Here is a 15,862-nt window from a genome sequence, read left to right on the forward strand (position 1 = left end):
GGCCGAAGGGTCTGTTTCAGTGCTGTACCTCTCTATGACTGTGACTCTAGGATCTCCCCTGACAAACCCATGCTGACTATCCCTGATTAATCCTGCCTCTCCAAGTGGAGATTAATCCTGTCCCTCAGAAATGTTTCCAATAGTTTCCCTACCACTGATGTTAGACTCACTGGCCTGTAATTACCTGACTACCCTTCTTGAATAATGGTACCACATTCGCTGTCCTCCAGTCCTGTGGCCAGAGAGGATGTAAAAATTTCTGTCAGAGCCCCTGCAATCTCCTCCCTTGCCTCACATAGCAGCCTGGGATACATCTCATCTGGGCCTGGGGATTTATCCACTTTTAAGCCCACTAAAACAGCTAATACTTCCTCCCTTTCAATGCTAATTTGTTCAAGTATATCACAATCCCCCTAGTCTGGCAGCATCTGTGGAGAGAGAAGCAGAGTTAATGTTTCAGGTCAGTGACCCTTCATCAGAACAGGTTCTGATGAAGGGTCACTGACCTGAAATGTTAACTCTGCTTCTCTCTCCACAGATGCTGCCAGACTTGCTGAGTATTTCCAGCATTTCTTGATTTTATTTCAGATTTCCAACATCTGCAGTATTTTGCTTTTATCACAATCCCCCTTCCTGATCTCCACACCTACATCGACCTTCTCCATAGTGAACACAGATGAAAAGTAATCATATAAAACCTCACCTACGTCCTCCGGCTCCACACACAGATTGATCCCTAATGTGCCCAACTCTTTCCCTGGTTATCCTCTTGCCCTTACCACTATTGCTCTTCCAGTCTTCTTTGTGCCCCCCTGTGCAACTGAGCCAGCTGTGGTGCCAAGGTAGGAAACACTTCTTAACACAACAGGTAGTAGAAGTGAACTCTCGCACACAAAAAGTAATAGATGCTAGCTCAATCAATAATTTTAAATCTTTCAGTGGTTTTTTTTATTATGCAAGAGTATATCGACAGAAAACAACAAAAACTTGTATTTATATAGTGTCTTTAATGTAATAAAATGTCCTAAGGCACTTCACAGGGGTATTATAAAACAAAATATGACACCATGCCGCAGAAGGAGATATTAGGGTAGATAACCAAACATCTGGGCCAAGTGGTAGGTTTTGATGAGTGTCTTCAAGGAGGAAAGAGAGGTATCGAGGCAGAGAGGTTGAGGAAGGGAATTCCAGAGCTTAGGGCCCAGGTTGCTGAAGGCAAGACCACCAATGGCAGAGCGACGGAAATCGGGGACCAGAATTGGAGGAGCGCAGAGATCTCGGAGGGTTGTGGGCTGGAGGAGATTACAGAGATAGGGAGGGGTGAGGTCATGAAGGGATTTAGAAACAAGGAAGATAACTTGAAAATTAAAGCGTTGCTTAACCCGGAGCCAATGTAGGTCAGCGAGCACAGACGTGATAGGTGAATGGGATTTGGTATGAGTGAGGACATGAGCAGGAAAGCTTTGGCTGACTCAAGTTTAGAGGGTAGAATGTGGGAAGCCAGCCACCGAGGAGTGCTTGGATTAGTTAGTCACCGAGGTAATGAAGGCATGGATGAGGGTTTCAGCAGATGACTGAGGAAGGGGTGATGTTATGGAGGTGGAAATAGGTGATCTTAAAGATGACATGGATCTGTCATCTCAGGGTCAAATATGACACCAAGATTGCGAACAACCTGACTCAGCCTCAGACTGTTGTCGGGAACAGCGATGGAGTCGGGCTAGGGTGCAGAGTTTGCAACAGCGACCAAAGACAATGGCTTCGGTCTTCCCAATATTTAATTTGAGGAAATATCTGCTCATCCATTATTAAGAGATATGTAGCCAAGGCAGGTGGATGGAGCACGGATACAGATTCAGCCACAATCTCATTGAAGGGTGAGACAGACTTGAAGAGCTGAATGACCTACTCCTGGTCCTGTTTTTGATGAGATTTGTCATCGTTGGGTTCAGTTGCTGACTAGATGCTGGCTCCTTTCCCCAGGCCTTCGGTGCAGTGGAAGCGATGTCAGACAGGACCTGTATCCATTCCAAAGGGAAAGTCAATGTGGAGATCTCAGCTGAGGACCTGCTGAGCTGCTGTAAAATGGAATGTGGGAATGGGTAAGTGTTTCTGCACAGTGAGAGTGACAGTGGTTGTGAGAGGAAGGAAGCAGGAGGGCAGATTGACAGCAACTACAAAGAATACAGGGCATGGCGGCCATTTTAGGAATAAAGATCTTTCGAGCTATGACGGTGTCTGTGCTGTTACATATTCATAATAATAGTCTGGTGATTGGGAACTTCTAGATTGGCTGCAGTTTATTAAAACATCAGGTACAGCATGAGTTAGATACAAAGTAAAACTCCCTCTACACTGTCCCATCAAATACTCCCAGAGCAGGTACAGCACGGGCTTAGATACATGGAACAGAATCACAAAATCATAGAATGTTTAAGGCACAGAAAGAGGCTACTTGGCCCATCGTGTCTGTGCCAGCCAAAAAACAATCCACCTATTCGAATCCCACCTTCCAGTATTTGGTCCATAGCCCTGCAGCTAACGGCACTTGAGGTGCATATCCAGACTCTTTTGAATGAGGTGAGGGTCTCTGCCTCAACTACCCTTTCAGGCAGTGAGTTCCAGACCATCGCCACCCTCTGGGTGAAAAGGTTTTTCCTCATCTCCCCTCTAATTTTTCTACCAATCACTTTAAATCTATGCCCCCTCATCACTGACCTCTCTGCTAAGGTGAATAGACCCTTCACCTCCACTCTATCCAGGCCCCCTCAAAATTTTGCATGTTTCAATCAGATCTCCCCTCAGCCTTCTCTGTTCCAAGGAGAACAATCCCAGCCTATCCAATCTTTCCTCATAACTGCATTTTTCCAGTTCTGGCAACATTCTCGTAAATCTCCTCTGTACCCTCTCTAGTGCAATTACATCCTTTCTGTAATGAGGTGACCAGAACTGCACACAGTACTCAAGTTGTGGCCTCACCTATGAGTTATACAGTTCCAGCATTACCTCCCTGCTCCTGTATTCTATACCTTGACTGATAATGAATCCGTTCCTTTATGCCTTCTTAACCACCTTATTGACCTGTCCTGCTACCTTCAGGGATCTGTGGACATTCACTCCAAGGTCCCTCACGTCTCAGTATTTTCCCATTAATTGTGTATTCCTTTGCCTTGTTTGACCTCCCCAAATGCATCACCTCACATTTCTCTGGGTTGAATTCCATTTGTCATTTTTCTGTCCATTTGACCAGACCATCAATATCTTCCTGCAGCCTACAGCTATCCTCCTCCCTATCTACCACATGGCCAATCTTTGTGTTATCTATAAACTTCTTGATCATGCCCCCTACATTTATGTCCAAATCGTTTACATACATCACAAAAAGCAGGGGACCCAGCACTGAGCCCTGCGGAACGTCACTGGAAACAGCCCTCCAGTCGCTAAAACACCGGTCATCAATTACCCTTTGTTTCCTGCCACTGAGCCAATTTTGTATCCACCTTGCTACATTCCCTGTATCCCATGGGATTTTATTTTTTTAACCAGTCTGCCATGTGAGACCTTGTCAAAAGCTATGCTAAAATCCATGTAGGCCACATCAACTGCACTACCCTCATCTATCTTCCTTGTTACTTCCTCAAAACATTCGATCAAGTTGGTGAAACAAGATCTTCCCTTAACAAATCCATGCTGACTACTCTTGATTAACCTGTGCCTTTCTAAGTGACAGTTTATCCTGTTTCTCAGAATAGATTCCAATAATTTGCCACTACTGAGGTTCGACTGACTGGCCTGTAATTTTTCAGTCTATCCTTCGCTCCCTTTTTAAACAAAGTTACAACGTTAGCAATTCTCCAATCCTCCGGCACCACACCTGTATCCAGTGAGGACTGGAAAATGATGGTCAGACCCTCTGCTATTTCCTCTCTTGCTTCTTTTAACAACCTAGGATACACTTCAACTGGTCCTGGTGATGTATCAACTTTCAAGGATGCTAATCCCATTAATATCTCTCTCCCTATGTTTAATCACATCCAGTACTTCACACTCTTCCTCTTAACTACAATATCTGCATTAACCCCTCTTTTGTGAAGACAGACGCTGAGTATTCATTAAGAACCATACCAATATCTTCCGCTCCTACACAGAGGTTACCTTTTTGGTTTTTTATGGTCCCTACTCTCTCCTTAGTTATCCTCTTACTCTTAATATATTGATAAAACATCTTTGGGTTCACCTTGATTTTGCTTGTCAATATTCTTTCATGCCCTCTCTTTGCTTTCCTAACTTCCTTTTTGATTTCACTCCTCCACTTTCTATAGTCCTCTGTTTACAGAGTAAAGTTCCCTCTACACTGTCCCATCAAACATTCCCAGAACGGGTTAGATACAGAGGAAAGCTCTCTCCACACTGCTTCATCAAACACTACTGGGGCAGGTACAGCACGGGTTAGATACAAAGTAAAGCTCCCTCTACACTGCCTGGGGAGGGGATGCTGGTTTGCCCCTGGGCAGTGCAGGGTAGAGGCCTGCTCAGGTCAGGAAAAAAACAACCAGACCCGAACCTGACCGAACCACAGCAGACCTGAGCCCGACCCGGCCCGTCCCTCCGATTTATCCCCGGGCCCGACCCGACCTGACCAACCGTTTACTCACCTTCCTGACACCAAACCTGCAAGAAGCTGCAGTGCATGCGTGATGATGTCACAGTGACGTCACTCGCTCACTGCGCAGACTCAGTTTCGTCCCGGACTCCCAGCTCAGGTAAGTTTTTTTAATTTCAATACTTACCAGCAGAGCACTTACCGTGTGTGTCCAGCCTGACCCGACCCGACCCGAGCCCAAAAGCTGTACCCTGAAGATGGGCCCAACCTGACCCAAACCCAACACATGTCGTCGGGTCCCGTCAGGTTTGGGTCGGGTAGCAGGCCTCTGGTGCAGGGCATGCGCGATGTGTCAGTGATTGCCTTTGTGACCCAGGGTCTCGCTGGACATTGAGAGATGTTTTACGTCATTCACTCTCATCATTTCCAACTCCTTCAGCACCTTCTCCTCCTTTGAGCATCTTTTCTTGTTCCACACTTCTTGCCTCTCACACAATGGTTACAGTGCAGAAGGAGGCCATTCGGCCCAACTCTCTCAGTTCCATTCCTTTGCCTTCTCCCCAAACCCCTGCACGTTCTTCCTTTTCATATAACTGTCTGATTCCCTTTTGAATGATTCAATTGAACCTGCCTCCACCATGTTCTCAGGCAGTGCATTCCAGACCTTAACCACTTGCTGTGTGGAAAAGCTTTTCCTCATATCACTTTTGCTTCTCTTACCAAATACTTTAAATCTGTGCCCTCTCGTTCTTGATCCTTTCAGGAGTGGGAACAGTTTTTCTCTATCTACTCTGTCCAGACCCCTCAGGATTTTGAATACCTCTATCAAATCACCTCTCAACCTTCTCTTCTCCAAGGAAAACTGTCCCAACTTCTCCAATCTATCTTCATAACTGAAATTCCTCATCCCTGGAACCATTCTTGTTCATCTTTTCTGTACTCTCTCCAATTGGCGTCCGAGGCTGGCTTCCACATGGTGGCTTGTAACTCCACCGGAACGGCCACCTTCATCCACCAGTACAGGGACGACAAGATGTGGAGCAGCTACACCGAGTACACCTTTTTCCGTGAGTTTCAAGCCTTTTTACTGCAGTACTTACATTTATTTGCTGGGAGCCGGGAAAACTCCAGGAGGAGTGTAGTGAAGGTGCTGCATGTGTTAGAGAGTGATTACTCCTCGGACGCTGATATCGAAGAGGCAGTGCAGTCTGTGGGCCGGCCTGCTCGCCAGGGTCGCGATCCACTTGTTGACGAAGACGATGCAGGTGGAAGCGAACAGGTTCACCGAGAGCCTGATTTACCTGATGAGGTCCTTTCTTAAGTGCATTACTACGAACCAATTAATGAAGGTACCCCACCAGCATTCAGATCACTAGAGGACAATGGTGGGAGGTGATGAAATGTTTTATTACCTGCACCCTCTTCCTCCACCCCCGCTCCCTCTTCCCAGCTCCCCCCTCGCACCCCCCTCGCACCCCCCCACACCCCCTTCCCAGCTCCCCCCTCGCACCAACTTCCCCTCGCAACCCCTCCCATAACCCCCCCCACAGCCCCTTCCCAGCTTCCCCTCACACCCCCTTCCTTCCATCCCTTCCCACCGCACCCCTCCTCCTCCCCCTCGCCAGCATCCACCTATCCCAGAGCAGGGGCCCTAACAACCCCACTGCCTTGTGGGCGTCTCGGGAGAGACCAAGGCTAAGGGAATAAACCCTAACAGAAAATCCGGAGTGGAAACCCGAAGGCGGTAATGTGGCATATTTCCGGCAGTTCCTGCAGCCATACCGGTGCCAAACATTGTGCTCTGCACTCCTTTGGACCCCACCAGAAAGGCCGAGAGGGGGGTTTTGACGCTTGGGCAACTCACAACCTCCGTACATCTACCCAGGCATGTGCCATGGAGAGGTCACTCCATAGTCGCCTCACAGCGACCAAAACAACACGGAAGGCAGCAGTTACGGGTTATAAGTCCAGCTCAATTGGCATAGACATTGGGCGCCACGGGTTGCCATGGTCGGTGGGAAAGGTCATCGCATCTCACTGGACAGCTACTGCCCACCTCAAACCGGGCAGCCCCCGATCAGTAAGGTTCTGTCCCGCCACAGTCCACCTGCTTCAATGGGTGCTTGGAGCTCAGGGTCATTGCCCGACAAGTGGACTGTAACACCGCACCACACAGCACGACCAAAAAAGGAAAGAAGGTACCAGCCCTTCATTTTGCAAGCTGGAACGTCAGAACTATGTGTCCTGGCCTGTCGGAAGACCTTACACAAATCATTGATTCTCATAAGACCACCATCATTAACAATGAGTTCAGTAGACTCAATGTGGACATTGCAGCACTTCAGGAGACACGCCTCCCTGCGAGCGGATCTCTGAGAGAGCAAGACTACACCTTCTTCTGGCAGGGTAGGGATCCTGAAGAACCAAGACAGCATGGAGTGGGCTTCGCCATCAGAAACTCTTTGCTCAGCATGATAGAGCCATCTTCAAATGGCTCGGAACACATCCGACTGTTCACCGCCTCTGGTCTAGTACACCTACTCAGCATCTATCCTCCAACACTCTGCTCCTCACCTGAAGCTAAAGACCAGTTCTATGAGGAACTCCATAATATCATTAGTAGCATCCCCAATTCCGAACACCTGTTCCTGCTGGGGGACTTTAATGCCAGGGTTGGGGCCGACCATGACTCAAGGCCCTCCTGCCTTGGGCGCTATGGCGTTGGAAGGATGAATGAGAATGGACACAGACTGCTTGAGTTGTGTACCTATCACAACCTCTGCATCACCAACTCGTTCTTTCACACTAAACCCTGTCACCAGGTTTCTTGGAGGCACCCAAGATCGCGTCGTTGGCACCAGCTGGACCTCATCATCACAAGGCGAGCCTCTTTAAACAGCGTTCAAATCACGCAGCTTCCACAGTGCGGACTGTGACACTGACCACTCCCTGGTGTGCAGCAAGGTTAACCTCAAACCAAAGAAGCTGCATCACTCCAAGCAGAAAGGCCGCCTGCCCATCAACACTAGCAGAATTTCTTATCCACAGCTGTTACATAAGTTTCTAAATTCACTTGAAAAAGTCCTTCAAAACACTCCTACAGGGAATGCAGAGACCAAGTGGGCCCAGATCAGAGGTGCCATCTATAACTCAGCAATGATCACCTTTGGCAAACGTGAGAAGCAGAATGCAGACTGGTTCCAATCTCACTTTGAAGAGCTGGAACCTGTCATAGCCGCTAAGCGCATTGCATTGTTGAACTACAAGAAAGCCCCCAGCGAATTAACATCCGTAGCACTTAAAGCAGCCAGAAGTGCTGCTCAAAGAACAGCCAGGCGCTGTGCAAATGACTACTGACAACACCTATTCAGTCATATTCAGCTGGCCTCCGACACCGGAAACATCAGAGGAATGTATGATGGCAAAAAGAGAGCTTTTGGACCAACCATCAAGAAGATCGCCCCCCCCCCCTCAAATGCAAATCAGGGGACACAATCACTGACCAATGCAAGCAAATGGACCGCTGGGTGGAGCACTACCTAGAACTGTACTCCAGGGAAAATGTTGTCACTGAGACTGCCCTCAATGCAGCCCAGTCTCTGCCAGTCATGGATGAGCTGGACGTACAGCCAACAAAGTCGGAACTCAGTGATGCCATTTATTCTCTAGCCAGCGGAAAAGCCCCTGGGAAGGACGGCATTACCCCTAAATAATCAAGAGTGCCAAGCCCGCTATACTTTCAGCACTGCATGAACTGCTTTGCCTGTGCTGGGATGAGGGAGCAGTACCATAGGACATGCATGATGCCAAGATCATCACCACCATCTGTAAGAACAAGGGTGACCGCGGTGACTGCAACAACTACCGTGGAATCTCCCTGCTCAGTATAGTGGGGAAAGTTTTCCATCGAGTTGTTTTAAACAAACTCCAGAAGCTGGCCGAGTGTGTCTACCCTGAGGCACAGTGTGGCTTTCAAGCAGAGCGATCCACCATTGACATGCTGTTCTCCCTTCGCCAGCTAAAGGAGAAATGCCACGAACAACAGATGCCCCTCTACGTTACTTTGATTGATCTCACCAAAGCCTTTGACGGTGTCAGCAGATGTGGTCTCTTCAGACTACTGGAAAAGATCGGATGTCCACCAAAGCTACTAAGTATCCTCACCTCATTCCATGACAATATGAAAGGCACAATTCAGCATAGCGGCACCTCATCAGACTCCTTTCCTATCCTGAGTGGTGTGAAACAGGTCTGTGTTCTTGCACCTACACTGTTTGGGATCTTCTTCTCCCTGCTGCTCTCACATGCGTTCAAGTCTTCAGAAGAAGGAATTTTCCTCCACACAAGATCAGGTGGCAAGTTGTTCAACCTTGCCCGTTTAAGAGCGAAGACCAAAGTATGGAAAGTCCTCATCAGGGAACTCTTCTTTGCTGACAATGCTGCATTAACATCTCACACTGAAGAGTGTCTGCAGAGACTCATCGACAGGATTGCGGCTGCCTGCAACGAATTTGGCCGAACCATTAACCTCAAGAAAACGAACATCATGGGACAGGACGTCAGAAATGCTCCATCCAACAATATCGGCGACCACGCTCTGGAAGTGGTTCAAGAGTTCACCTACCTCGGCTCAACCATCACCAGTAACCTGTCCCTCGATGCAGAAATCAACAAGAACATGGGAAAGGCTTCCACTGCTATGTCCAGACTGGCCAAGAGAGTGTGGGAAAATGACGCACTGACACGGAACACAAAAGTCCAAGTGTATCAAGCCTGTGTCCTCAGTACCTTGCTCTACGGCAGCGAGGCCTGGACAACGTACGTCAGCCAAGAGCGACGTCTCAATTCATTCCAACTTCGCTGCCTCCGGAAAATCCTTGGCATCAGGTGGCAGGACCGTATCTCCAACACAGAAGTCCTCGAGGCAGCCAACATCCCCAGCATATACACCCTACTGAGCCAGCGGCACTCGAGATGGCTTGACCATGTGAGCCGCATGGAAGATGGCAGGATCCCCAAAGACACATTGTACAGCGAGCTCGCCACTGGTATCAGACCCACCGGCTGTCCATGTCTCCACTTTAAAGACGTCTGCAAACGCGACATGAAGTCCTGTGACATTGGGAGTCAGTAGCCAGTGATCGCCAGAGCTGGCGTGTAGCCAGAAAGGCAGGGCTTAGCAGTTGGCAGGAAAAAAGACAGAAGCGCAAGGGGAGAGCAAACTGTGCAACAGCCCTGACAACCAGTTTTATCTGCAGCACCTGTGGAAGAGTCTGTCACTCTAGAATTGGCCTTTATAGCCACTCCAGGCGCTGCTTCACAAACCACTGACCACCTCCAGGCTCTTACCCATTGTCTCTCGAGACAAGGAGGCCAAAGAAGACTATCCCCAATGCACTCATGTCTTTGTTCAAGTGCGGCGCCCAGAATTGGACACAGTACTCCAGCTGAGGCCGAACTAGTGTCTTATGAGTTCCGAAGAAGGGTCACTGACCCGAAACGTTAACTCTGCTTCTCTTTCCACAGATGCTGCCAGACCTGCTGAGTGATTCCAGCATTTCTTGTTTTTATTTCAGATTTCCAGCATCCGCAGTATTTTGCTTTTGTCTTATACAAGTTCAACATAACTTCCTTGCCCTTGTACGCTATGCTCCTATTAATAAAGCCCAGGATACTGTATGCTTTATTAACCACTCTCTCAACCTGTCCTGCCACCTTCAATAAATTATGCACGTATACACCCAGGTCCCTCTGCTCCTGCACCCCCTTTAGCATTCTACCCTTCATTCTATATTGTCTCTCCATGTTCTTTCTATCAAAATGAATCACTTCACATTTCTCCGCATTGAACTTCATCTGCCACCTGTCTGCCCATTCCACCAACTTGTCGATGTCCTTCTGGAGTTCTACACAATCCTCCTCACCGTTCACAATGCTTCCAAGTTTCGTATCATCTGCAAACTTTGAAATTGTGCCCTGCATAACCAAGGTCTAAGTCATTAATATATATCTGGAAAAGCAAGGGACCCAACACCGATCCCTGGGGAACTCCACTACAAACCTTCCTCCAGCCCGAAAAACATCCAATAACCTCTACTCTTTGTTTCCTGTCATGCAGCCAATTTCATATCCATGTTGCTACTGTCCCTTTCATTCCATGAGCTACAAGTTTGCTCACAGGTCTGTTATGTGGCACAGTATCAAATGCCTTTTGAAAGTCCACGAACACATCAACAGCATTGGCCTCATCAACCCTCTCTGTTACCTCCTCATAAAACTCCAGCAAGTTAGTTAAACATGATTTTCCCTTAAGAAATCCATGCTGGCTTTCCTCAATGAACTCGCATTTGTCCATGTGACTGTTGATTTTGTCCCAAATTATTTTTGCTAGAGGTTTTCCCACCACTGAAGTTAAACTGACTGGCCTGTAGTTGCTGGGCTTATCTTTACACCCTTTTTTGAACAAGGGTGCAACGTTTCCAAATCTCCAGCCCTCTGGCACCACCCCAGAATCTAAGGAAGACTGAAAAATTATGGCCAGTGCTTCTGCGATTTCCACCTTCACTTCCTTCAGTATCCGGATGCATCTCATCCGGCCCTGGTGCTTTGTCCACTTAAAGTACAGACAGCCTATATACTTATTTATCAATTTTAAACCCCTCTAGTGTCCGACTTACCTCCTCTTTCAACATTGCCTGGGTTGCATCTTCTTCCTTGGTAAAGACAGATGCAAAGTATTCACTTAAAACCTCAGCTATGCCCTCTGCCCTTTCTGGTCCCTAATCGACCCCACTCCTCCTTTTACCACCCTTTTACTATTTATACGCCTATAGAAAACTTTGGGATTTCCTTTAATGCTAGCTGCCAGTCTCTTTTCATGCTTTCTCTTTGCTTCTCTTCTTTGCTTTTTCACTTCCCCTCTGGGCCTTCTATATTCAGCCTGGTTCTCAATAGTATTTTCTACCTGGCATCTGTCACACTTTTTCTTCTTTATTTTAATCTCTACCTCTTTTGTCATCCAGGAGCTTTGGATTTGTTTGCCCTACTTTTCCCCTTAGAGGGAACATATCTTGACTGTGCCTCAACTATCTCTTCTTTGAAGGTGGCCCATTGTCCATCTACGGGTTTTCCTGCCAGCTTTTGACTCCAATTTATTCACCCCAGCTCCATTCTTACCCCATTAAAGTTGGCCTTCCCCCAGTTAATTATGTTTACCCTGGATTGCTCATTGTTCTCTTCCATAGTCAGCCTAAACCTTATGATACAGTGATCACTATTCCCTAAATGCTCTCCTACTGATACTTGATCCACTGGGCCCACCTCATTCCCAAGAACCAGGTCTAGCAGTGCCTCCTTTCTCGTTGGAGTAACAACATACTGTTGTAGAAAATTTTCCTGAACACACTCCAGAAACTCTTACCCTTCAATGCCCTTTACACTTTTACTATCCCAGTCTATGTTTGGATAATTAAAATCCCCCCATTATAACTACCCTATAATTTTTGCACCTCTCTGTAATTTCCTTGCAAATTTGTTCCTCCACGTCCTTCCCACTAGCTGGTGTCCTATAGCCAACACTGAGCAATGTAACCACAACCTTTTTGTTCTTCAGCTCTAGCCAAATTGATTCTGTCCTCGACCCCTGTGGGACATCCTTTTTCTCCAGCAATGCAATGGTCTCCTTAATCAATACCACCACCCCTCCCCCTTTTTTTCCTTTTCCTATCTTTCCTGAACACCTTGTATCCAGGAATATTTAACACCCAGTCTTGCCCTTCTTTGAGCCAGGTCTCTGTTATATCCACAACATATTTCCACATGGCAATCTGCGCCTGTACCTCACCAGTCTTATTAACCACAACCGAGTGCAAAAACTATAGGGCAATAATAGTTGGGGATTTCAACTACCCCAATATCAACTGGGATACAAACAGTGTGAAGAGCACAGAGGGGACAAAATTCTTGAACTGCATTCAAGAGAACTTTTTTAGCCAGCAGGTAACTAGCCCAATAAGAGGGGACACAATTCTAGATTTAGTCTTAGGAAATGAAGCTGGGCAAGTGGATGAAGTAGCAGTGGGTGACTATTTTGGAGATAGTGACCATAATACAGTTAGATTTAGCATTATTATGGAAAAGGACAAAGATAGGACTGGAGTAAAAAGTTCTAAATTGGGGGAAGGCAGATTTTATGAAGCTTGGAGGTGATCTGGCGAAAGTGGACTGGATACATCTACTTGAAGGAAAATTGGTGGCAAATCATTGGAGGCATTCAAAAGCGAGATTCTATAGGCACAGTGTAGGCATGTCCCCACAAAGATAAAGGGTGGTACTGCCTAAACTAGAGCCCTCTGGTTATCTAGAAGCATACAGGGTAAGATAAAGCAGAAAAAGAAAGCTTATGACAGTCACAGAAAACTTAATTCAGAAAGTCTTGAAGAGTATAGAAAGTGCATGGGTGAAGTAAAAAAGGAAATTAGGAAAGCAAAGAGAGGACATGAAAAATTATTGGCAGGTAAAATCAAGGAAAACCCAAAGATGTTTTATCAGTACATTGAGAGCAAGAGCATAACTGGGGAAAGGGTAGGGCCAATCAGAGATGTACAAGGGAACTTGTGTGTGGATGCAGAAGATGTGGGCAGGGTTCTTAATGAGTACTTTGTCTCTGTTTTCACAAAGGAGAGGGATGATGCAGACATTGTAGTTAAAGAGGAGGAGTGTGAAATATTAGATACAATAAGCATAATGAGAGAGGAGGTACCAGAGGGTCTGACATCCTTGAAAGTGGATAAATCACCAGGGCCGGATGGATTGTATCCCAGGCTGTTAAAGGAAGCCAGGGAAGAAATAGCGCATGCACTGAGGATCATTTCAAATCCTCACTCGATACAGGCTAGGTACCAGAGGATTGGAGGTCTGAAAACATTGTAGAATTGTTTAAAAAGGGTGTGAGGGATAGGCCAAATAATTATAGGCCGGTCAGTCTGACCTTGGTGGTGGGCAAATTATTAGAATTAATTGTGAGAGATAGGATAAGCTGTCACTTAGAAAGACACAGATTAATCAGGGATAGTCAGCATAAATTTGTTAAGGGAAGGCCGTGTCTCACTAATTTAATTGAATTTTTTGAGGAAGTAACAAGGAAGATTGATCAGGGTAGTGCTGTGGATGTGGTCTACATGGATTTTAGTAAGGCATTTGACAAGGTCCCACATGGCAGACTGGTCAGAAAAGTAATGCCCATGGGATTCAGGGGAATTTTGGCAGCTTGGATCCATAATTGGCTCAGTGACTGGAAACAAAGGGCAATGGTCAACAGATGTTTTTGTGAATGGAAAGCGGTTTACAGTGGCATTTCACAGGGCTCAGTGTTGGGTCCCTTGCTGTTTGTGGTATATATTAATGATTTGGACTTAAATGTGGGAGGCATGACTGGGAAATTTGCAGATGACACAAAAATTGACCAAATAGTTTTTTTGATAGCGAAGAGGATAGCTGTAATGACATCAATGGTTTGGTTGAGTGGGCAGAGAAGTGGCAAATGAAATTCAATCTGGAAAAGTGTGAGGTAATGCATTTGGGGAGGGCAAACAAAGCGAGGGAATACACAATAAACGGGAGTATATTGAGAGGGGTAGAAGAAGCGAGAGACCTTGGAGTTAGTTTAGTTTAGTTTAGAGATACAGCACTGAAACAGGCCCTTCGGCCCACCGAGTCTGTGCCGACCATCAACCACCCATTTATACTAATCCTACACTAACCCCATATTCCTACCACATCCCCACCTGTCCCTATATTTCCCTACCACCTACCTATACTAGGGGCAATTTACAATGGCCAATTTACCTACCAACCTGCAAGTCTTTTGGCTTGTGGGAGGAAACCGGAGCACCCGGAGAAAACCCACGCAGACACAGGGAGAACTTGCAAACTCCACACAGGCAGTGCCCAGAATTGAACCCGGGTCGCTGGAGCTGTGAGGCTGCAGTGCTAACCACTGCGCCACTGTGCCGCCCGAGTGCATGTCCACAGGTCCCTGAAGGTGGCAGGACAGGTTTTTTAAATTCATTTGGGGGATGTGGGCATTGCTGACTAGGCCAGCATTTATTGCCCATCCCTAATTGCCCTTGAACTGAGTGGCTTGCGAGGCCATTTCAGAGGACATTTAAGAGTCAACCACATTGCTGTGGGTCTGGAGTCACATGTAGGCCAGACCAGGTAAGGACATCAGATTTCCTTCCCTAAAGTGAACCAGATGGGCTTTTACAACAATCGACAATGCTTTCATGGTCACCATTAGACTAGCTTTTTGATTCCAGATTTATGAATTGAAGTCAAATTTCACCATCTGCCATGGTGGGATTCGAACCCATGTCCCCAGAGCATTAGCCTGGGCTCTGAATTACTAGTCCAGTGACATTACAACTACACCACCGCATATGGAATGTTTTCCTTTATTGACTGAGGAATAGAATACAAAAATAGGTATGTAATGCTGAAACTGTATAAAATGTTGGTTAGGCTACAGTTGGAGTATTGTGTACAGTTCTGGTCACCATATTACAGGAAGGACATAATTGCTCTGGAAAGAGTACAGAGGAGATTCACAAGAATGTTGCCTGGGCTTTAAAATTACATCTTTGAGGAAAGATTGGATCGGCTAGGGTTCTTTACCTTAGAACAGAGGAGGCTGAGTGGTGACTTAATTGAGGTGTAGAAAATTATGAGGGGCTTAGATAGAGTAGACAGGAAGGACCTGTTTCCCCTAGCAGAGAGGTCAATTACCAGGGGGCACAGATTTAAAGTGATTGGTAGAAGGATTAGGGGAGGGGTGGGGGGGGGGAGGGGGGGTGAGGGACATGAGGAAATGCTTTTTCACCCCAGAGGGTGGTGGGTATCTGGAATTCGCTGCCCAGATCGGTGGTGGAGGCAGAAACCCTCAACTCATTTAAAAGGTAAATGGATATTATAGCTATTACGGAAACGTGGTTGAGGGATGGGCAGGACTGGCAGCTCAATGTTCTGGGGTACCGATGCTTCCGGCTTGACAGAGGTGGAGGTAAGAGAGGAGGGAGAATTGCACTATTGATTAGGGAGGGCATCACGACAGTACTTAGAGAGGATATCCCGGGGGGGAACGTCCAGCGAGGCCATATGGGTAGAACTTAGAAATAAGAAAGGGGTGATCACTGATGGGATTATACTATAGGCTCCCCAATAGAGGGAATTGGAGGAGCATATATGTAAGGAAATCACAGA

At 46.8% G+C, this 15,862-nt stretch overlaps 1 protein-coding gene across 1 annotated transcript in view; it reads left to right on the forward strand.

Annotated features, from left to right (window-relative positions):
• ctsba (cathepsin Ba) overlaps window positions 1–15,862 on the forward strand; it is a 59,447-nt gene that overhangs the window by 29,583 nt on the left and 14,002 nt on the right. The window contains exon 2 of the mRNA XM_068027573.1: window positions 1,984–2,102. Coding sequence (XP_067883674.1) covers window positions 1,984–2,102 — 119 coding nt within the window. The remainder of the gene's footprint in view (window positions 1–1,983; window positions 2,103–15,862) is intronic.

Source organism: Heterodontus francisci, unplaced genomic scaffold, assembly GCF_036365525.1.
Source record: "Heterodontus francisci isolate sHetFra1 unplaced genomic scaffold, sHetFra1.hap1 HAP1_SCAFFOLD_593, whole genome shotgun sequence".
Classification (NCBI taxonomy): Eukaryota; Metazoa; Chordata; class Chondrichthyes; order Heterodontiformes; family Heterodontidae; genus Heterodontus; species Heterodontus francisci.